Consider the following 24,519-nt stretch of genomic DNA (forward strand, 5'->3'; position numbering starts at 1 on the left):
CTCATTTTGTCTCTCATAGTTGAGGTATACCTATGATGAAAATTACAGGCCTCTCTCATCTTTTTAAGTGGGAGAACTTGCACAATTGGTGGCTGACTAAATACTTTTTTGCCCCACTGTATGTGGGGGCGTGTTCGAACGAGCCGTTTTAGGTAGATGTGGCTAACTCTTAACTTTTATAAAGAATATCTCTTTGGATTTGAGACTTTAGTCTTTGCAACTTTACAGATCTTCTTTATGCACCAAGAGCTTGTAACACTCTAAAGAGAAAGGAAAAAATGAAATCGCATCATATGACCCCTTTAAGTGGCACTTATTCTACCTATGAGATGTAACAGTAGTTTGCGACAATGTACCATTCTAAAACCGCCCTAAATTTGGATTCCTCAAAATGAAGTCTACAGAAGATATAAAAAAGATAGGAATACGGCCAACCACAATATCATGTTTATTTTAAATATAACTTCCCTAAAATAAGTGAATAAGTAGTTCAGTTCAGGTGGGAAAGTTACACACTTGTCTGGAGATTCTGGGAATGACAAGGATGTCTGGTTGTTCTCATCTGCAGATCTTTCAGCTTTCATTCACAATGCAGGTATTTTTTAATAGGCGATTACATGAAATGTAAACAAAATATTATTGATTGGAGGGCTAAGATCTTTTATAACTTAAGTAATTTACAGTATACCACGTTTATCGAATCTAGTTTACACGAGCATTCTTTAACGTCCTCTTGAATAATCCACCAGGGGGTGCTACGGAGTTTTCTAAACATTTTAACCTACTATTGAATTGAAACCAATGAACTGAGGTGCTTTTTTTTATTTCTATGACTGAAACAGAGAAATATTCACAACAACTCAACTAATAAGTCCATCAACAAACGACGATTAGCTTCAGTTACCATTTGGTAATTTTTTTTAGTTAAAGGGCAATGCTGTTTTCCAACATCTCAATGTGTGTTCATGCCACAGACCCTCAGAGAGCTATCATGGGCCTTTAATTGGAACAGATAATAGTCACATGACAAACTCACATGTAGCCTATACAAGTCTCATGATATCTGCACTTCACTTGGCATTCCCAGTATTTGTATTCGAGCAATATCCTCATTCTTGACATTGCTGAGGCTCTGATAAGGCAGTCACCTCCCGCACAATTCTCATTAGACACATCCAACAGGAATGTGCTCTTCAAGAATGACTTACATGTGTTTTATCACAGCTGTCCAAACAAAAAGCCTCCCAGACCCTCTCCTGTATTCACTAAATGCCTCTTTTGTCTCAGGTTATGGGGGTTTTAAAGGGATATATTTAGAAAGCGAGGACTGAGATGGTTGCATAGCTAGAAGATGATGTGTTGTTGCCATGAGGGGGTAAAACAACATCATTTCTTGTTATTATCAATGTTGAAAACAGTTGGGCTGCTTAATATTATTGTGGAAACCATGATCATTTTTTACAGGATACTTTGATAAAAAAAAGTTCAAAAGAACAGAATTTATTTGAAATAGGAATCTTTTGTAACTTACAGTGACTTTGCTGCCACTTTTGATCAAATTAATGCACCCTTGCTGAAATTATGTCTCTATATATTTGAGAGTGAACTGAATATAAAAAAAAAAGAAAAAAAAGAATGGGCCTTTTATCCTTTTACTTCCAGGACTGAGCCAAACTGAGTAGTAATTTGTGAAAATAGCTATATATATATATATATAATTTATTTTTTTTTATCAAAGATTATGACATAATTTTTTTTTTGCAAGAGCATGCAACAATAAAATGCTCACAATGAGCATGCTTTACGGAAGTAAATAGGGTCGATTTTGAAGCTGACTTCAAGCTATTAGCCCTATATGTTTTAAATGGCCTGTCAATGTTGCTGTAGCCCACAGCTGTTTCACTCCCACAGCAGACCTTAAAGTCTCTACTCGCCTGTCATGGTGTGTGCTACATTACCTCTCTGCTAGGGGAATGTAGCGCTTTATTTGGGCCAGGCGCGGCTGCTCCTCATGATTGAGCACTGCAAGGTGTGAGTGACCTCCTTCTCACAAGAGCAGGGAGGACGTAAATGAGGAACCCATGTACAGGGGTCTGTCCCACTTTCAGGCTTTTCTCAGATCTCCTTTTAGGATGGGCCGTCTTGGACTTTAGCCAGAGACTTCGAATCACAGCTGAGAGTTACTTTATAGTCTGCTTGGATAGATAAACAGCACTGACCTGATCTAACACTCATAAAGCATGTTAGTGTGGAACGTTAATCAGATCCGTAAGATCAGATAAGGTCTGTTTAGACTCTAGAAAATGATCCAAGATCAGATCTATAGTCTGATTTTTTTCTGTTTTGTTTTGTCAATAACAAGCTGTTTTCCTACTTTTTTATACAGTCGATACAATTTTATGACTTACCAGATGAATGGGTTTTTAATTCTGATGCGTAGCTTTAAAGGGATAGCTCACCCCATAAAACAATTCTGTCATAATTTACTCAACCACATGTCAGTTTAAATAGTGTTACGCCTTACATTAGTTTTCATATGTTTTTACGTTTTTTTAAACTTATTTTTTACTACTATTTTAAAAATGTGTTTAATATATATATATATTTTTTTGTTTGTTTGTTTTGTTTTTTTTGTTTTGTTATTTTAGTACATGAAAATAAACTAAATAAAAATGAGAAATTTTGTGAAAAATAAAATAAGTTTAAGTTTTTTAACGCTATGGCCAACTATAGCCAGGCTGGAAGACCAGCTAAAACCAACCAACCAGCTTAGGCTGATTTTAGCTGTTTTGTTTTTCAGCAGGGAGGGATAGTTTCAGTTTACGATAATAACTCGATCCAAACCAGTATGACTTTCATTATAAGTCTTCTTTTCCAAGTGAATGAATGAATGAATGTTTTGTCAGTTTGGAACAACATGAGGGGAGAACTATCCCTTTAAGTCCCTGTTGTCCATACTGAGTGCTTTTCTCACAGGGTGCTGTTAAGGGGACTCACAAACCTCCTCGCCAGAAAATCGATTACCTGCGTGTTAATTGCTGCTCTCTACGTGAAGTCTGCCCTCTGGCCATAAAAAGATCACCGTTCTCCCACACGTCCAACGGGCCATCTTCACTCGGGTCTTTTGAGAGAAATTGTCTTTAGTGAGGTCTCACTCTTAGGGAAAAATCAATCTGAAGGCCTCCCACGTAGTCGGACTGGTAATAGGAGGACAAAAGATGCACTTTAAGATAATTCCCACATATGTAAGGGCCTATTGAATGAAATAAAAAAGAGAAAATAATCACCGGCCATGTTGCTTAAAAAGTCAGTTAGAGTAGTTGGTCACAATTTATTTTAAAGTCCAATTCTGGCTATTAACAAACCATAAACTATGACTTTTGCCTCAATAAACACCTAATTTGCTGCTTACTAATAGTTTAGGTATCAGGTAGGATTAGAGATGTAGAATATGGTCATGCAGAATATGTGCTTTATAAGTACTAATAAACAGCCAATATGTTAATAATAGGCATGCTAATAAGTTAATAGTGAGAATTGGTATGGTCTCTATACTTAAGGGTTACCAGAAAAGTATTATAAAAGTAGTCTTACTTAATACCAATTTTTTTTAAGGTAGTTGTTAAGTTTAGGTATTGGGTAGGATTAGTGATGTAGAATATGCACAATATGTGCTTTAAACAGCCAATATGCTATTAGTGAGAATTGGTCCCTATACTATACTATACTATACTATACTATACTATATAAGTGTTACTGATTAGTTTTGGATAGGCCACATGGATTTCATACAGCTTTTATTCAGTTTGCTGTGTTAAACACTCTGTATGCTCTCTCGCTCCGGTTTTCATCATAAATCTAGCAAAAGTTTTTTAAATATATATATATATATATTTTCATTTTAATGTACATTTAAAACACAATACTTTGTGTTTTCTTCTGCTTCTGAGAGCCCCAAAACAGGGTCCAATACAGTGATACGATAAAAGCTAATGGGGTCTAATGTTGTTTAGGCCCCAACATCCCTAAAAAAAGACTGTCTTTCATGTTCTGCAGGGAAAAAAAGAGAAATGCATTTGTGTTCGGAATGACATGAGGGTGAGTAAATGAAGATTGAATGTTTATTTTTGGGGTGAACTGTCCCTTTAAGTAGTTTGGCTTTTCTTGGCCTGCAATGCAGTATGAATGACACAGCATCAAGGGACTTTATGTACGGTAGTCTCTTTAAAATCGAACATATGGAAGCTTTACGGCCAGATGGTGTTAATTACAATATTACTTGGCAGAAGTCATTGAGGTCTGCATTAAGAACAGCATTTTGAATAGAAATGGGCTACAGAAGAAATAAAAACAAATTTAGTGGGACTTTGGATCCCAAATGACACTTTGTGAAGAAAAAAAAACAACAACTTTTGGAGAGCGTGGAGTGTGTGAGTCAGTGTGTGTATGTGTGTGTGCTGTAAAGGGGAACTCCGATCTGTCCAGGCATGCCTCCAGCACTCTCTCTTTCCCATATAATGACTCATAGAAACGTGCTGTTTAAAGTAGGGGAATTCTGGCCTGGTCTGGCTTCCCAGCACATTGGGGGCTAATGTGAGACAATGGCTTATGGAAAGCTCATGCTAAAAAGCACTAGCCAACGAGAGCCTAAAACAGTCCCGCTGCAGTGTTTTTGGCGTATCTTACTGGAATGTCATTTGGCAATAATCTGTTTGTCAGTCTAAACGCAGAGCAGAAACAGATTCCAGCTTGGCATTTCAGGTTCTGTGTAACTGATGGAAAAACAGATTGCAGTGTTGAGAAATTTTCTAGGTTCTGGCTTTGCCAAACCCACTTAAACAGTTGCCGGGCAACTGTGCCGGTCCTGCCTGGAGAGAGTGCCAAGCTGTGCGTGGAGCCATGTGGGTCGTGTTATAGTCCTGGCATTGCTGTTCATCTGGCTTATCTCCTGCCACCAAGCATGAGAAGATCACAAGGTTCTGGACGTCTCCTGAGATCATGGCACTGATGCTTGGGTAATGACATACCAGCGTGTCTTCACATCTAAGTGACTTTTGAATCTCTTTTGACACATGTAATGACCCCAAGCTGTCTATTCAATCCGAAGTATTTAATCAGATTAATATGCATAGCAAATTCAGTCATGCTTACTAGACAGTGTGCCTGGAGCAACCTTATGCAGGTGCAGATGGAAACCGAAGAGGATTATGATAATTTGAGAGAGCAGTTCCATTCATCAAAATGGCATTTGCTCAAGTTGCACAGAGAAATCAGTTTCACACTTTAAAGAGCCCTCTAAAAACCTACTATAATACAATACTCGATTGGCCGAGGATTAACTATAGACCATGTTACCTAAAACCAGCCATGTTGGGAAAAAAACAAAAACAATTTGAAAGTCATTTTACAGACTACACTCAATGTAGAACTTAAAATACCACATTTGAAGCTCCCGGTAATTTGAACTGGCTCGATAACAGGGCTCGCAGTGGCCTATGTTTGTAACCCCAGAAAACAGTCATCACATGTGAATTTTAGGTGTGAGTTTGGTATGAGAAGAGCAAATGTTTGGAAGCGCTGAAAAAACTGCTGTGGCTTACAGTCTTGAAAGGAAGAATAATGTCATTGTGAGCAGATTGTTGACTAGATTTGAGCTGCTTCCTGAAAATCCAGGAAAATCTCAGAATGCATTCTTCCATGAAGGAAGCTGTGAAAAGAAAAAAATATATATTATTTTGCATGTTTTCTATAATATGGTCACATTCAATAAACTCCTAATTTGCTGCTTATTATAGTGAGTAAGGTAGTTGATAAATTTAGGTATTGGGTAGGATTAGGGATGTAGAATATGATCATGCAAAATGCTAAAAGCACTAATAAACAGCCATTATGTTAATAAGGCATGCTAATAAGCAACTAGTTAATAATGAGAATTGGTCCCTATACTGAAATGTTACCAAATATAACATTAGAACAACATGCTATGTAGAAATTACATACATGATGGGGCGAGGATAACTTTTTTTATTACACATGAAATATATTGCAGAGAAATTTGGGATTGAGACATGATGCAGGCCAGACTTTAACCTCTGTCCCATTGGGAAAGCTGCGGCTCTATGATGCTGCTGTAACCATGGCAGTTTTCATTCTTTGACACAATAGGACATTTCACTTAGTGGTGTTGTTGGTATTCCTCATGAATATGAGGAAATGAGTCAGACCTGATGTTCTCGTCATCTTTATTGCACGCTCCCACACCCAGCCCATCCTTCTGTCTGGCTCAAGTGCTCTTGCTGTATCTTCTGGTCAGCAGAGAACAGATGTTTTCCAGGACACCATCGAGTAAACATCTCTTCCTCTATGTCTCCTGTGCTGGCCATATGACAGGTTGAAGAGCGGATTGAGAGGAAGCCTCTGCCTTCATCATACTAGAGACGTCCAAGACATTTATCATGGATTTCAAAACCACATGACCGCAGTGTGCTAATGATGCTATTTTTGAGACGCTGGCAAAAATGTCTATTGCATATTAGCCATCTTAAAATTTGTTGTGAAGGTTTGGGCGTTTATGCATGTGTTACTGTGAGTGGGAGGAGGTCTCATTAAGCTCGCTTATAGCTATAGATGGGAGTTTTGGGTCAGGGTAATATGGGTATTTGTCTGACAGTGAAACCTGCAGACACAGGCTTAACTACATAAGTCCAATGTTAACATTGGCTCTAAGCTTTGCATTGCCTGAGTGTTTCATCATCATGATTTAAGGCCATTGTCTGTTACTGGCTAGGCTACGGATTTACCACACGAGTTCTTTGTCTGTGTGCAACCACCAGTTGTAACACATCCAGTTTTTTATATTGCTTGTAATACTATTTTAATGACATTTACAGCCTTTGAACAACATAAAAGTGTTTAATGTACAGCTATACATATAAAGGAACTATTTTAATTAGGCAACATCACACAAACGTGCGAGTTGTTCTGAGTAGCCTATATCAGCACTGAAGTGATTCCAACATGCAGCTGATATTAAGAAATAATCCAATCTGATTGGCCGAACATTCATCCGAATTTGTTATTATGATATTCTATTTTTTTTAAATATATTTTATAATATAGCTTTAAATTATATCACTTGTTAATAGGAGTTATAAAAACATCTTGTTTTCCCAATTGTCTTTGTGTTTCCACTTGTCCGTGAACGCCAGTTGATTTGAGTGAGTCATTTAATTTTTAGTGAATCGATTCGTTCAAACACACTGATTCATTCTGTTACGCAAGTATCGCTGAGCGTTGCTTCGAGACGATTCGCTTCGACCACGTTTTTTCTGCTGTTGACTTCGTTTGGAACTATTTTCACACAATAATACAATTACAGAAATAGTAACTGCTAATATCGTGTCTAAAATGTGAGTTACTTAATATTACCTTCTTGTTTATTTATTTGTTAAAAGCAATGTCACGTTTTATGTGAGAGGTGTGGGAGTCGACGTCTTGGCAGTCAACAGACTCGCTTGCCTTCACGAGAACTTCCTGTAAGTTTAACTCGATATATTAGAGTTGTGATTTATCTCTGTCACATATGGAAGCATGATTAGTTTTTGTCTTTTGTTGCTGATAGCGCTTCGATTTATACCGGAGCTCCGTGCCTCAGGCCTGACCTCTCAAAGCATCATGTCTCTATAAATCAGCCTGTTCTCCGTCTCTATAATACACACTAGATGAGGATGTAAATAATTAGAATATACTTCGTAATCCCCTCTAAAAGGGTGAAACTGAGTGTGAGGGTGTGTTGCGTTCTCTCTCATGCTTGTGCACGTCTCACCATTAGGACAGCATCAGCATGTCCTTTAGTGTGTACAAAAGGGTACAAACGCAGTGTTGTTATTATTAACTAAAACTATTAAAATAGTTTTTGTTGTTTAAAATGATGCTGAAAAAAAAAACATACATTAGATTAAAAACGTAAAACTTACACTTAAAATTAGAAATTAACCTTAAATTAAAAAATAGAAATGCTGCCTTGGCAAATAACTAAAGTAAAATAAACTTTAGTTAAAATGTTAAAAGTAAAAAAAAAAAGAAGGTAAAAATCACTAAAATGAAAAACTGAAATAAAATGAATGAAAACGAATTTAAATAAAACCCCTGAAAAAATAAATAACAGAAGCACACAACAGAATTACTAAAACTTAAACTAAAATAAAAATGAATGAATAAAAAAAGAAAAAAAGTTACTTCAAACTAGTAATAAATGTTATAATAGAAAATAAATAACTACTTGTAACTAGTACTAAAATAGCATTGTCCCAATGTCTTGAAAATCGGGGGATTTAAAATGTAACTTAAACCTGAAAATAAATGAAAAGTTTAGTATTTTGAAAAAACAATTACAATTTAATCATGAAATGTTATGACGTAAATAAGAAATATTTAAGATAGTATTTAATTCAGTATTGAGATCTAGATTCATTCTGAAGCAGATTAGATGGGCAGGTGTTTTCCCACTGAAGCTCAAGCTCTTTGGATCTTGTTGGAAAACATGATCATCAGGTTTTACACAAACTTGTGGAGTTCATGCAGCTTCAAGTTCTGCTGTCATTAAAGTTGGAATGAAATGAAAATTCTTCTGTTTTCTAAATGCATGTTTTTGATATTATTGTCAATGGTTATTTTTTTTCTTATTTGACCTTGTAAATTTTAATCAAAATGTAATTGATCTGGACTTAAACCCCGCCCTTTTCTTACAATTGACTGCAAGCTAACATTCAGCTGATCTGCCTCCCACCAATCAACAACCGATTGACAGAAACAAGTCCCTGCCCTACATTTTTTTCTCAATAGTCCATTCCATTTGGTCCATTCCATGTCCCAGAGGAAAAAATCTGCTGAGACTTCTGTTTCATTGTGACTTTAGTTTAAAGCAAAAGAGGACAAACCAGTTAACTTAGACATTTAGAAATTCATGTTCATTTTTGAACTTTTACTCAAATTGTTGTGCTGATACAGTAATATAATTTGTAATTAGAATTTCCACTAGAGGTCACAGACTTTTCAACCTCGCTTGGGACCATGTTTCACATTCACCTTGGAGAGAAGCAGTTTTTCAGCCGTTTCACTGGCGTCATTATACTCCTCGTGGCCTTTGTACTGCTTACCCAGATGCCTGTTCCTCTCTGTTTGAAATGTTTTTGGAGAGACCTGGCCCTCTCCCTATATGACTCCTCCATCCATAAAAACCTTTCCTCCAGAGCGCAGTCTCGCGGTCCTCCTTAAATCATCCCCGGAATGTATAGTCTTAACAGTGTATTAATGGTCTCTCTTTAAAGCAGGGCCAAGATGGCTTCATTAATGCATGGTGGCCTGCAGAAATGCTCCTCTCGGGCCTAATGCAGACAAGTGCTGCACAAAAGACAGGAAACGGTCTAAAGGAAAACGCCTGGATTTCAAGCATGGATATTCAATGCTGATAAGGTCCCGGTGCTAGAAGTCTAAACGCAACTGCTTGTTTTTTTTCTCTCATTCTGATCATTTAATACTGTCTTTTTTGAGTGCTACGCCTGTGAAACAGAGGTATTGATGATGTTATATGGCTGGTGTGCACGTGTGTCTGTGTTTGTGTTAAAGCAATAAGTCTCTTTGCATCTGTGTGTTATTGTGTATATGTGTTTGTCAGCTGTTGGTTCAGACTGGGCCCATTTCTCCTCCCTGATTGGAGAACAGAGTTGAAAAGTACAGCAGAGCCTCTCTGTGTTCCCGTGAGTAATGCAGGGCCGCTGATCCACCTCCCCTGCGCTTTCCCCTCGTCTCCCTGTGGCTTAGTGACTGACAAAGCGCCTCCAGCACTTGGCCTACTGTTCACCAAACACTATGTTTATAGTTATTCCAAATTGCTAAAATATTGCAAACATAATTTGCGATCATTTGAAGTGTTCCCATGCAATGTGATCATTTTTACAGGCTTTGGCTCAAGTATTTCAGAATGACTAGAGCAACATGTGAGATGCTATACATTGATATTACTGCCACATGCCTTGTTAAGGCAAAGTTACATAACTTTTTAGATGCACATCTAGGAAGTTATTTGGTAAATGCATTCCATTGTAGTTTATGTGCTGCATCTTTCCAAATCAAATTTATGCACCTTAGGTAGTATATACGATTTTTTATGTGCAAAATTTGCGTAGAATTTGATTGAGAACCTGACTGTTGTTTTACCACAAAATTAATCTTATAGTTCTGAAGTTTTCAAAATGGCATCGGGGAATCGGAGTGTGCACATAAAAAAAAATAAAAGATCAATTTCATTGTTGACATTATACTGTTTCATTCAGACAACCCTATTGACAACCCTTGTTTGTAAGATCTTGCATTATTCTAATAGTGGACAAATAAAACCCCTCTTAAGTAAATATTAACCAGATATTATTTACATTTTTTTAGCTTGAAATGCAGTGATTTTTACACCGTACTAATGGGTCTGTATACATGACAACAGATGCAAAAGTTTGGGGTCGGTAAGATTTTTTTTTTTTTTTAAAGAAATCTCTTTTGCTCACCAAGTCTATATTTGTTTAATTGAAAATCATGTAAAACAGTAACTTAACATTAAAACTATTACTATTTAAAATAACTGTTTTGTTTTTAAATATATATTATGAAATGTAATTTATTCCTGTGATACAAAGCTGAATTTTCAGCATCATTACTCCAGTCTTCAGTGTCACATGATCCTTCAGAAATCATTCTAATATGCTGATTTGCTGCTCAAGAAACATTTACTGACTCCACACTTTGAACTTTTTGTACTGTATAGCTTGGAAGAGAGTCTCTCACTGTGGTATCATGCTTGGGGGGTCTTTGACATCAAAAGGTTTAAAAACTCATGCCATGGATCAAAGCATGTGTTTCTGGACAGTCTCACATTTGAAATATGGTTCTGTGGATTAAAATGATGTCTCTTACAAATTCATCATGATATACAATTGGCATACGATAAAATGAACTGTCATCTTGACGATTTATGAAGAACACGGTGATTACAGTCACTGAGCCAGTTCCATCTGTAAAAAAGAAGACCGAATGAAAGATGCAGCGTCAAAGATTCACTTTTATTGAAATTTATGAGACTGATTCAAATCCAGTGTGAGTTTATACTGAAAGTCTATATCCTGACTGTTTGACTTGTTGCTTCTGGTGGAAATGAGAAAGCATGTGACTTGTTGTCCTCTTGTGGGTGTGAGGGCTGGAGTTAAAATGAATGCCAGAAATACTTCTATTATCTTTAACGTTACTGACACACAAGCGAGAGAGCAATAGGAACCATTTCTGAGTGGAAATTAACATTTGGTATGTGTTTTATATGATCCAGTACATGAATCCACAGGATGCGTGACCTTTAAAGTGCATTCTGTGTCTCAGTGTGTGTGTGAACAACTTGTATCTGGTCTGGATAATCTATCTGGTTTTCCTGTTTCTTACCCCAGCACAGGTTCAGGAGGCCTGAAGGATGACATACCCCGAGATGAAGTGTGCAGAAGACGGACCTTCTTTCTGTATCCCATTAACATCACCTCATAAAATGCTCCTACACGACATGAGCAAACTGACACCCATGTGTTAGCTGGCTCAGCTTTCTGCCGGTATGGCACATTTGGTTTTCATTTAGCCCTTGGCTCGCACGTCGGTGATGGATTGTCAGAAAACGACGTGGTTGTGGGTGCAGGGCATGGCAGAAGAATGTACCCGGCCCTTTATCAAGCCATTTGTGCATTTCTATGTGTTGTCTTGCCCTGGCAGAAGCAGCCGCTCATCTGTGTCTTATATTAGCGTCTGGAAACTCACACCGTAGCAGTGCGTCCGTCACATATTTAGAAAATTACTCTGCTAAGGAACTTTAAATAGAAGTAAACTGACTGCATAACAGCTGATGTATTCATTAGGCTTTATTTCGCATCTATTACAAAACAGACCCGGTCTTAAAATTGCAAATTAACTAAGTGCTAATTAAGGTCATCACAATTTTGGCATCTGACAGCACATGTCCACTTAGAATGCTGATGTTAACTTCCATTAGAGAGTCATGGGTTGAGTTTCACACAAGCATCGGGCTCAGGATAATGTGTGTGTGGGTCTCCTCCGTGGCCTCTGTCATAAACACTGACTTGTTAATCCTGTGGGTCAAATCGCTGGGCTGTTGGAGAGGGGTGAGAGATGCTGAGAATACCTGGCTATATTAAGCCACCCTCTTCATCAAAAACATCCTGTCTCTATTAAAGGGATAGTTCAGCCCGAAAAAAAAAAATTCTGTCATCATTTGCTCTCCCTCATGTCGTTTTAAACCTATATGACTTACTTCTGTGGAGCATGATTTTTTTTTCTGTACAATGAATGTAAGTGGGGTCCAGTGTTGTTTTGGACCTCAATTACTTTAATTATATGGATCAAAGGAGTTCAAACATTCTCCAAAATATGTTCTTTTGTGATCTGAAGAAGACAGAAAATCATACAGGGTTGGAAGGACATGAAGCTGAGTAAATGATGACAGAATTTTCATTTTTAGGTGAAAATGTTAGGACTTTTAAATATCTTTCATTAAGAACATTAACTAACATTACTGCATTAAATAATGTGTAGAAGATAATTAGGTACAACTGAGTTAATAGTTAGAAAGTAGTAAGTAATAGTCTGTGTCTCTGTATGTTTTGTCCACTGATGTCCTGGACTATCTTCTTGGGACCCAAGGCTGAAAACATCTTCACTAAAGGAGATATAAGGATATACATTTAAAGACTAATATGTGCAACATTTAATAAAAATAAGGTAACACTTTAGTATAGGGACCAATTCTCATTATTAACTAGTTGCTTATTAGCATGCCTATTATTAACATATTAACTGTTTATTAGTAATTATAAAGCACATATTCTGCATGACCACATTCTACATCTCTAATCCTACCTGATGATACCTAAACTATTAATAAGAAGCTAATTAAGAGTTTATTGAGGAAAATGTCATAGTTAATGGTTTGTTAATAGCGAGAATTGGACCTTTAAAATAAAGTGACCGCTTTTATTTGACAAAGACACATTATTGATCAAATGTGACAGTAAAGACATTCATAATGTTACAAAAGTTTCTATTTCAAAGAAACGTTCTTTTGAACTTTCTAGTCATCAAAGAATCCTCAAAAAATGTATTAAAGTTTCCACAATTGATAATATAAAATGTTTCTTGAGCAGCAAATCAGCATATTAGAATGATTTCTGAAGGATCATGTGACACTGAAGACTGGAGTAATGACTTCTGAAAAAAAAAGTTAATAAATGACATATTTATTTGAGAGGTATATATGGTATTGACACAGACACACACAGACATATATATATATATATATATATATACTGTATATATATACAGTGGGTACGGAAAGTATTCAGACCCCCTTAAATTTTTCACTCTTTGTTATATTGCAGCCATTTGCTAAAATCATTTAAGTTAATTTTTTTTCCTCTAAAAATGGCTGTCCACCAACGTTTACCATCCAACCTGATAGAACTGGAGAGGATCTGCAAGGAGGAATGGCGGAGGATCCCCAAATCCAGGTGTGAAAGACTTGTTGCATCTTTCCCAAAAAGACTCATGGCTGTATTAGATCAAATGGGTGCTTCTACTAAATACTGAGCATTTTTCAGTTTTTCTTTTTTAATAAATCTGCAAAGATGTCAACAATTCTGTGTTTTTCTGTCAATATGGGGTGCTGTGTGTACATTAATGAGGAAAAAAAATTAACTTAAATGATTTTAGCAAATGGCTGCAATATAACAAAGAGTGAAAAATTTAAGGGGGTCTGAATACTTTCCGTACCCACTGTATATTTGAGAGGTCATAAAGTTGTACACAATAAAAAGGCAGTTGTCCTTTCTCTGCACCTGTGTGCTGTAGATGTGCTGTGCAGTCTGGAACTCTCATTTAGCATCATCAATTTCTACCAGTCTAGCTGGCCTGGCCCACAATGGGCTAAATTTGGGCACTGATGCCCCTCTTTATCTTCCTGCAAGTTACAAAGATGTCAACTCCCCTGATGTACTCATTCAAAGAGCATTCAGCACAAGTGGGTCAAGGCAGTGGTTAATTCACTAATCCAGCCTGTGCAAGCAAAAGTGTGTTTTGTTTCTTAGGGTTATTTAAGGTTGAATCCTGCCTTTCAGTTTGATAATTGGTTACAGTCTACGACCACATTTGCCAAAAATTAATCAACACTTTCACTAGACAGCTCTGGTGGAGCAAGAACCCATTGTTTTTAACTTTAGGATTGATAACTAATATTCACATGTTTTTTTTAATCAAATGCCATAAATTACATTATTTGTTCTTTTAAAATGTTTATTATTGAGGTCATGCTGAAGTTAAGTGTAGCATTATCATTATTTTGTTTGGTCTTTGTTTATATAAACTATCTAAAGTTTGAAAATGTTATTTACTACAGATGTGTAAATAAAACACGTTTGTGGCATGCTAATATACACAGTGATCGCAAAATTAATGCTTTTGTGAACCAAAATTTAATTAAATTCAATTCAATTCAAGTTTATTTGTATAGCGCTTTTTACGATACAAATCATTGCAAAGCAACTTTACAGAAAATTAAGTTTCTACAATATTTAGTGGTAGCTTATCAGTGGTGACTGTCAGCCAATGTACATATGGCAGAAATGTACGGAAAATTCAATTTAAGACGTAATAAAACAGACGATGAACACTATTAACAGCAATTATTATATGATGCAATCAAACTTATAGCAAAATGTGGTAGTTCTGTATGTTGTTTCAGGGTTGGCATCATCTCTTCTCAGGTGTAAATCTGCAAATTCTTTTAGGCAATCTGTATACGGCCCTGGTGGTCTATACACAGTAGCCAGAGCAAGAGATACGATAGATTTCTTTTGCATATCTGACAGTGTGACATTAAGCAGAAGTATTTCGAATGAGTTAAACCTGTATCCTGTTTTCTGAGTAACGTTGTTTCAAAGGCTTTTAAAACAGTCTAGCTCATTATGTTCATGATAATACTCAGTAAGTAGTCACCGTAAGTAAACACTCCAATTTCTTGTGGCCCGTGGCTCACAAATGCATACAAATGGACTAACTAAGAGCTCTTGCTGTACATGCTCAAGAGGCATTTTATATTTATATTTTTAGAAAAAAATACTGTTTACAACGAGAATAGGTTCATTAAATATGATGTTAAGGAAGGGTAAACGGCCCCTTTATTTTGCTCCTCTTGTTTTTAAGCTGTCAGTTGTGTACACTGAAATGCTGGGTGAACTACATGGAACAGTAATTCTGTGCCAAATGTGGAAGAGCATGGTTTTGGCAAGAAAACTTGATTTATACTTGGTTCAAGCATTGTGGACATGATAAACATAGTGATCCCTGTATTTTTAAAATGTCTTAGCAAGTTAAACCTTTCTGGCACTGATTCAAGCTGTGAAAATGCACATTGTTTGGCATTTAGTGCAAGCATCATTCATTGCAATGGAGTAAACATTTTTGTTAAATATAAATATATATTTTCAGTTTTTGTTTAACACAAATTAAAACACATACAATAAAATAATGCAAAGAAGTAAAAGTTCAAACCCAAACAGACACTTCTCAGCAGACAGAACAACATTCTTAGTCTCATCATAGAGTTTGATAATAAAACATCTGCCTCAGATTAAATAAATGTAATGCACCTGTCTGTTAAAATTAGCTGATTCTGAAAAAAAAATATATGCATGCAACTGTCTCAGCAAATCCAAGGGATATCAGCAAGCAAAAACATTTATTACAAATTGTTGTACCATTTAGCATTTATTTTGGGATGACACCAGAAAAGCAGCTGAAATTATGCCCCTCCTTTTTATGTAATTATAATTAACATTTACTTGCAGAGAATTTAGCAAAGTGGCATTAAAAAGTGCTTTATCTTGAACTATGGCACTGTTGTGGTCAAAAAAGGACCAAGATATTTGACTTACAGGCATTAACTTTCATAAATCTTTTAATCACTATTTCACAGGAAACCTATGGCTTGCTGACTCTCTGAATTTTTTACATGCAGGTATCTTCTTTCTTACTGACCTCTTTTAGGGTTGTATATAAACTATCAAGTTTATTTGTTAAAATTACAAATGACTTGCTTCTTGCGTCAGACCAAGGCTGTATCTCATTGCTAGTTTTACTTGATCTTAGTGCTGCGTTCGACACTATAGATCATGACATACTCATAGATCGATTACAAAACTATACAGGTATTCAAGGGCAGGCTTTTTTTGTCAAGCCAACTTTTCATTTTAATAATTTTTAATAACCTGTATAATTTTCCATTTTATTTGAATAGTGGTTTTCCCTAATATACATGTATATAGAAATTGTTAATATACATGTATGAAATTATGGTAATGTACAATTATGTTAATTACATGTAATGTAAGTTAAATTATTGGTATATAAAATGACTGAAATTACATCTTTTAAGAAAAGAATCTGTCTTATAAAATTGACAAAAGGAATTTATATTTTGCCAGTCCTGTCTGGGATATTAAAAGGCTTTTGGCTGCCCATTTGAATTGGCAATAGACAGACTTTACCACACAGTCGGTTCTTACTCTGCTTATGACTGCTCATATTGCATAAATTCATCAGTTTCCCGTTTATAAACAAGAAGTCCAATTTGTGCATAAATTCAACTGCACTCTATGCCACAATCATTTTCAAAACTTCCTAAACTGATTTGATTTCATCTTGACGTTTTTATCTGACCCGTCGTCTATATGTTTGATCGGCCAGACACTCTTTGGAAAGCTTCTCTATTTGCTTGCCAAACAGAAAAAAACTTGAAAGTAGAGTCCAGGTATCACAGGACATATTCATGCCAGATTTACAGACTGTGTCCACATAAAGCAAATGTAATTTGAATAAAAGATGTTTTGTCTGTTTCTTTAAAAGTCTATTTTTTTCCCCTGACAGACATGCAGAGAAAATTGTTTGCCTCAAACTAAAAATAAATTTGGTGGTAGAGCACACCACAAGGCTGAAGACCGCTGGCTGGGTACGTCTGAACGTGTCATTTGTATCGTGTTCACTATAGGACTATATATCGTATATATAATGTCTGTTCCTGCACATCACTTCATTTTCTGTGATATCTTTCTACTGCTGCTTTCTCTTTTTCTATCTCAGCACTGTTGCCTCTCTCATTTTTCACTTTAACAAAAGCAGATTTCTTCACCTCTACTCATCTTGTTTCTTATATTTGATAGGATCTTTCGTTTCTCCTGGCAAATCTTTCACTGTTCGCATAAAGTTTTGGCAGAGGTCTAACAGACCACAGGGCATGTTTGCGAATCATTTTAATCACGAGGTGTATGATTTATTCTGGCATTCCCTGTCCTTATTCCATCCAGCAGAGGCTTAGTAGAGACTGTGTATCTTGGTTACGTTTGCTTAGCATTAATAATGCTTCTAGGAATATGTATGTATACAGCCGCACACATGAGCACACTATATAAATATATATAGAGCCAACAATTTGACAGTTACACCCGGGTGAAACTACTACAGTATGTAAATGCAAAATTGAAAAGAAGTACTTTGATTGTGGTTAGAGCTTTTATGTAGTTTACTCAGTTGGAGCTGGATGGTGCCTACAGGCCTGAGGCCTCTTCCTGCTGCGGAGAAGAAAACATCATTTTATGTCTGTAGCAGGCACCAGAAACAACACTTTGAACAACTGAGAGGCTGAAGTTCTGTGTTCTGTTAAAATACTGGCTTCATTTTAAGTCAGGATCGTCATGAACCTATTTTTGCAGTCCTGGCTCACTCGGTGCTCTAGGCGACATAAGACATGACCAAAGACCAAAACTATCGGCTTTTGTATTGGCAATAGCAAGTTCCTGTACTTGCTTTGCTGCAGCAGCAATAATCTACAACAACAGCAATAACTAACAGCAGCAGCATAGGAGATCTATTCCGCCGAGACCAAATACATTAACATTGTCATATTCATTACCATGCTAAAAGTTGTCATGATAGAACTAAACTAATGCAATAAATCTGGCCATGAACGGATGTGAACAAACTGTAAAGCATTAATATCTAACGGTTTCCAGATAAACAAATTGCTCATTGTGACTGTGAGTCAGTGTGGCTTAGGAGGTGTGTCTGTGCTGAGTCACCAGATCTGTTGTAGTACTCTTCTCCACCCAGTCACAGACCACTGACTCTTCACTCCTCAACAACACACAGCTGCTGAATCACACACACACGCTATTCATGAGCATTTGGGATCGCTCAACAAGTTTTCACTCGTCGTCATTATGTGCGTTTGTTTGTAAAAAGTGAGAGTGTGATTCATATATGTGTGTGTGAAATCTGGGTTTGGGTGCATTATAAAACCACAAGCATGTCATCACTTTCTATGAAGACATACTCCTGTGAGCTTGATCAATATCACATACTACAGTCACAAAGGTAATGTGTGATACCACATCAGCTTTAATCCAAACGTGTGGATGGCTTCCATTTCTTTCAAATTAAACAATGACACAACCGAAATACTACATCTCTGTGATGTTCAGGTGAAGACTTCACATGTATGTAACCTGGGTGTGATTTTTGACTTGTCATTTTGATTTAAATCCCATATTAAGCACCTCATCAAGTTTTCTCATCTGCATCACCAAACCTTTATTTGTCCTTCACTTATGCTTCAAAGTTACCGAAATTGTTAAGCATACTTTTACGACCTTGCACCTAGATTACTGTAACTCTCTTCTAACCTCTTACTCATTAAACTGTTTGAATAGCTCATTTGTCCTGAACTCTGCAGCCCAGAATGCTTCCATTGTCCTCCATGGGCAGTATAGTAACTTCAGCATCACTGCCCTAAAATTCTGGGATACCCTCCCCAGTATTTCTCCAAAATGTCAAAACTCAGTTCTGTTTGCACACTGTTATTCAAATGTTTGTGATCTTTGATTTCCTCTAGAGCTGTACAATTTCTTTTTAAATACCAATTAGTTTTTGTATTAGTTGTTTCTTTTTCTTTTGCTCACAGCGCTAATGGAGCGAGACACGGCATAACAGTCTGCCTGTGTACATAAACAAACAATTAAACAAATGAGTTGCTGTGAACTTATGCTATGTAGTGATATGAACAGACAATATACTGACTTTAAAGCCAATTTTTGTAATGTCATTTAGTGCTTTACTTGTGCAAATTTATTGAATTATCTATTGTTTTTTCTTTCTCATCAAATATTGGAAGCAGGTAATTAATCAGCATATTGTGCAATTAATTTGCTTAACATTTTACATTAATTGACAGACATAAAGCCAGTCAGTTGAATGAGCAAAATGTTATACTGTCATTCAAAAGTTTGTGGTCGGGAAGATGTTTTGATAGATGTTTTTGAAAGACGTCTCTCATGCTCACCAAGGCTGTATTTATTTGATAAAATATACAGTAAAACAACAATATTGGGAAATATAATTACTTTTTTTTTTTATTTGAATATTTTAAAATGTATTCCTGTGATGGCAAAGCTGATTTTTCAGCAGCCATCAGTCTTTGGTGTCACATGATCCTTCAGAAAACAATTTACTGTAATATGCTCATGTGCAGCTCAAGAAACAGTTATTATTATCAATGATAAAAAAACAGTTGTGCTGCTTAATGTTTCTGAAATATTGTTTTTAAGATTCTTTGATAAATAGAAAGTTCAAAAGAACAACATTTTTAAATAGAAATCTTCTGTAACATTATAAATGTCTTCGTCACTTTTTATCAAGCTATTGTTTCCTTGCTGAAAAAAAGTATTCATTTAATAAAAAAAAAAAAAGTATTGAGCCCAAACTCTTGAACAGTAGAGTATTTAATATATATTGTACACAGTATATAATATATATTTCAATATGTAAAGTGTCTGAAATATTGCTTTAATATCTTTCATTGTCTTTAATAGCCATGCCTTTCTCTTTGGCTTATTTTTGCACAGGGACGTCCTGGCCGGAGGGAAACGCACCATTTCCAGCGTGCTGTGATAGTAGCGAAGTGCAAATTGATCTCAAAGAGCAGCTCGAGATTCCACAGGCTTACAGCCTTATGCACCCTCTCCGAGCTGAGTCACTTTTTCTCTCAGCCTCTGTGCAGGCTATTACCTGCCCCTCACCAAAATGCGGGACGATACAGACCGTTTATTGAGTTTCACTGTGTGATTTCCATGTGACATTATAATAAGGGAGAGAATCTGCTGTGATCATGAAGCAGGCTCAGGTTTTGCTCTGACTGGCCAAGCTCAAGCTAAGAACGCCTACAGGGTAATACAATCATGTCCAGAAGAACCGGACGACGTACTAGAAAGTTTTGGGACTGATATTGATATTTGACAACACAACTTTGTCTCAGAGGTCTCCTGACAAACTCTGAAAAGACATAACCTCAAGCAGGGGAACTTCATTCAGTGTTCACAAGGCTGACATTGACTCGTGGACGTGACAAAAAACAGTCCGTTTCAGAGCAGAATGAAGTCACGTCTTTGAAAAGAGCTGGTTTGAAAGAGCAAACATACATTGCATCAATGAAAGGAAAGCGTGTATTTACTCAACCGCTTATTAACATAAATCACATATAGTGTGTTTCGCATTAAGTTACACAAGATCTTTTGACAATTCTTTTGACAAGACCACAAATCTAAATAGCTAAATTAGGAACCTGCATTTGAAAAGGAGAGTCTGAAAAGCATTTCACAATAAGGCTTTCTTATTCTCCGTATGCGTTCTGTTATATTAAGAGCGTGCATGTGCATTAAGCCCTGCTCGGTCATGTCTGTCCACGCAGGGACGCTGAAAATTGCAAGAGCAATAAGGATTTTTAGGGGCATTATGACTGGGTTAATAAAACACAGCTGCCCCTAAAAGTCCCTCATTTTTCTTGCTGCCATTTTTCTTGCTACCTATGGGTCCTCTTCCTAGACTCACATTTCAACAGCATGGAGCCGGCTTTCAATCCGGCGGCTGGGTGTTGGTGAGAGCTAGACACCCTTTCCCTCACCTGGGGAAGCGCAGACATGTGGCTGCTGTATCGCTTCCTTGCTTCTGACGGCTGGAAACGAGCGAGACCCTGTTTGTCAGCTGTCCAACAAGTGAAAAGTTTAAATTAAGAAGAGAGTGAGGGGAATTTTAGCCTCCCTCCTCCCCTCAAGCGTGCATGCCAGGGGTTTATAAATTGCCCTTATAAAAAAAAGGGTTTGCTTTGGGATTTAAGTGGGTAGCTGAGAGAGGTGAATGAGTTCAGTGCATTTCGAAGCGGGATTCTTTCCTATTCGGATTGGTATTTCTGTGTTTATACATGCACTACAAACATGGCCATTACACAGCGTGAGGTTCCTTTCAATATTACCATCCTGAGCTACAGAAATGTTTGTGAAATGATAGGAAATACTAAATTCTAATTCCAGCTTGATAGGCCTAAGTGTGCAAGTTCAACAAATCACACTAAAATAGATAACAATGTGCTCGGTCAGAAACGAGCCGCAATTTAAAATATATGATCTTTAATAAGTTCTAAACTTCTAACAGTGGGATATTGCATAGAGAATCCTTGATGGAACGCCTTGAGCAAACTACTTTGGATAATTATTTTACTAAGTTATGTCAAATACTGTATTGCAATTAGTATTCCATTACTTCTAAGCAAAACTTACAAGCAAAACTGAGTTTCTTCTCATTCTAATGTTTCCCACCTACAGAACAGCTAAATATTTGTTATTATCATTTATGTGCGTATTATAATATATCCATTCAGACAGAAATAAGTGAGGATGATTACATGAGCCAGAAACTGGGACTTTGTAGGCCAGTTGAGAGTAAATTTAACTACTCACCTTGCCCGCAAAGACCCAACCTCTAACACATTAATGTCTTTAACCCCAAATATACAACATTTATTATTATACATTCATTGTTGTGTTTATTTTATAATGAATAACCCTAAAACTACGCAATTTCACTAAATTGTACTTTAATATACTTTATTTGGCCTGTTTCATTCCTACAGAGAACATATTAACATCAAGCCAAATAACGTAAATCAAAGATTACCCTAAAAACATCTAAATAAATACTTCAGCAGGAATGTAGAAGCACATATTGATGTATTTTCTTATCAACAACTAGCAGCAATAGATTAATTTACCTCTGCTTGACTTCCATTGTTTGAGAGCTGTATCAACCCAGCTTGTATTTGATTTACGTCCACTGTTTTGATTGTAGAAAAGTTTGTCGATCTTACGGTCCAATTCTGGTTCCGATAGCTGTCACAGGAATGGAATAAAGATGCAGTCAGTCTTCGCTAAAGCCCGCGTGTAAATTTCTTCTGAGAAGATATGCGAGTTTATGTTTTCTCGGATGCGCCCAAGTGTATTCAAGTTCACTCGTCGGGAGCGTAGTCATGACTGTTACCGCCGCCGTCTTAAAGGATTTACCTGGACTCTGCACACACTCGCGTGCCATGAGACAGCCGCAGCAGCAGCAGCGCGCGGAGCTCATCTCTCGCGCAGTCCTCACGCAGGCCCTCCCCAAAATGGCATTCTAGGTAGCACATGCATTTATGAATGTCACACTCACCTACTTGTCTTTGGTTTAGGGCACAGCAGCTAGAAAGTTTATTGCTGGGGTGCGCATTTATGTCTTACCTAGGTGGATGCTGCACACTGGTGGTGGATGAGGAGATACCCCCTGACAATGTAAAGCGCTTTGAGTGCCTAGAAAAGCGCTATATAAATGTAATGAATTATTATTATTATTAAATGCGAAATGTCTGCGTGCTGTCGGCAGTCATCCAGTTAATTTCTTTAATGTGGCAAACATATTAAAGTCCCACAGAAAAACAGCAGTTGTGTTGTTTGATTCGAACCTTTACGGTTTTATGAGTCATCCAGTTAATTTCTTTAATGTGGCAAACATTAAAGTCCCACAGAAAAACAGCAGTTGTGTTGTTTGATTCGAACCTTTACGGTTTTATAATGTTGAGTCGTAGAATATTCACTGGCAAGGCTTATTAGCTGCACACTAATGGCCGTTGTATAGCCTAGATATGATTTAATTTGGTGCGCCAGCGTCATCTTGTGGATACATGCGTAATACACACCGATTTACATTCTTATATTCTTATATTTATATTTAAACTTTCCCAATTAAATATTTTGCTCTCCTCAATAAAACAATACTAAAATAACAAAACTTTTCATTCATTCATTCATTCACTTTTTAACGCCAATGCCAGCATCAGGGCTATTTTCATGGGTATCTGAGAATAAATTACACAAGGTATACAATTAACAAAAAGTTATAAAAGATATTTCAAATCTACACAAAAATACGTTCAGGTGACACATTTTAAAATAAATCAGTTAAACACACCTCTGAATAAAACCGTTGTCTATTTACATTAAAAACAGTAGGCCTACAATCTAATAAAATATGCTTTACAGTCATTTTTGTTTGGCAAGTAAGGCATGATGGTGGTTATTCATCTTTTAATAAATATCAATGTGTAAGTCTTGTATGACCTAAAAGACACCTTGTAAAAACAACTTCATACCTAGATTTAAAATGAGTAAAAAAATATTTTTCTTACACTATTTATTTCATATAGCTTATTATATTATATTATAGCATATTATATAAGAGTTTATCACAGATATGACCTGGAACCCAGCAGAAGAAAATACTGAAGTTTCTCTTGTGTAAACAGCCTGCTTTGGCTAAAATCTTTATAATTATGGGATGATCAATCTTTACATTTTCTAGTGCTTGAAGGCAGGATTTTGCATGAAAATTAAAAGATTTTGTTCTTGTCCATTTTCTATATTTTCCAAAGACAGTAGCAGAGCACGAGCTTCAGCTGAGGATAGAACTCTTTCTTGAGATTCGTACACCACGACATTGGTCTCCAGTTATTGCTGCTGCCGATACTCGATTATCTGCTTTGGATCCATCTGTGAATACAGGGCTATGATGAGGAAAACTGCTGCTTAACTCCAAAAATGTCTGCCGATATTCATGAGGGTGTGTTGTTTTCTAAAAATGTTACTAAAATAACACAAGTGTTTGTACATTATACAGAGTATTCAGTCCGGCATTTCAAACTTACACAGAGTGCATGTATAGACAGACTGCAGTGTTCAGGTTATACCATAGTTATATTAAATTGGATTAAAGTCTGTGCTCTGGCTAGGTCCCTGATGCCAAAAAGCTTTCTGCTTTCTCCTGATAAAATGAAACCTGCTCGTGTAATCATTACAAGAAAGAACAGTATTTGTGTGCGCTTTCGTTTGTTTGTTTATTTAAAGAGCTTTTCTGCAAAATCATGCTTCTTCCATTGATCGAGGCACGGACGGGGTTCGAACCCGCGCTCTTCGGTTTACGAGACCGACGCCTTACCACTTGGCCACCGCGCCCAATGCC

The 24,519-nt window shown here is 36.7% G+C and overlaps 1 protein-coding gene, 1 long non-coding RNA gene and 1 other non-coding gene across 3 annotated transcripts in view; 2 read left to right on the top strand and 1 right to left on the bottom strand.

Annotated features, from left to right (window-relative positions):
- The window catches only part of LOC107721471 (rab11 family-interacting protein 4A-like), a 53,424-nt gene extending 48,507 nt beyond the window's left edge, over positions 1–4,917 (top strand). The window contains exon 14 of the mRNA XM_016529479.1: positions 4,813–4,917. Within this exon, the coding sequence (XP_016384965.1) occupies positions 4,813–4,917 (105 nt within the window). The remainder of the gene's footprint in view (positions 1–4,812) is intronic.
- Positions 4,918–7,429: 2,512 nt separating this feature from the next.
- On the top strand, positions 7,430–20,854 carry LOC107721532 (uncharacterized). The gene is made up of 3 exons (XR_001637717.1): positions 7,430–7,535; positions 11,487–11,642; positions 20,049–20,854. It is a non-coding gene; the product is annotated as an uncharacterized LOC107721532 (long non-coding RNA).
- A 3,586-nt stretch (positions 20,855–24,440) lies between these two features.
- On the bottom strand, positions 24,441–24,512 carry trnat-cgu (transfer RNA threonine (anticodon CGU)). The gene has a single exon. It is a non-coding gene; the product is annotated as a tRNA-Thr (tRNA).
- Positions 24,513–24,519: the final 7 nt, after the last annotated feature.

The sequence above is a fragment of the Sinocyclocheilus rhinocerous genome, unplaced genomic scaffold (genome assembly GCF_001515625.1).
Source record: "Sinocyclocheilus rhinocerous isolate Xijiao unplaced genomic scaffold, SAMN03320098_v1.1 scaffold481, whole genome shotgun sequence".
Classification (NCBI taxonomy): domain Eukaryota; kingdom Metazoa; phylum Chordata; class Actinopteri; order Cypriniformes; family Cyprinidae; genus Sinocyclocheilus; species Sinocyclocheilus rhinocerous.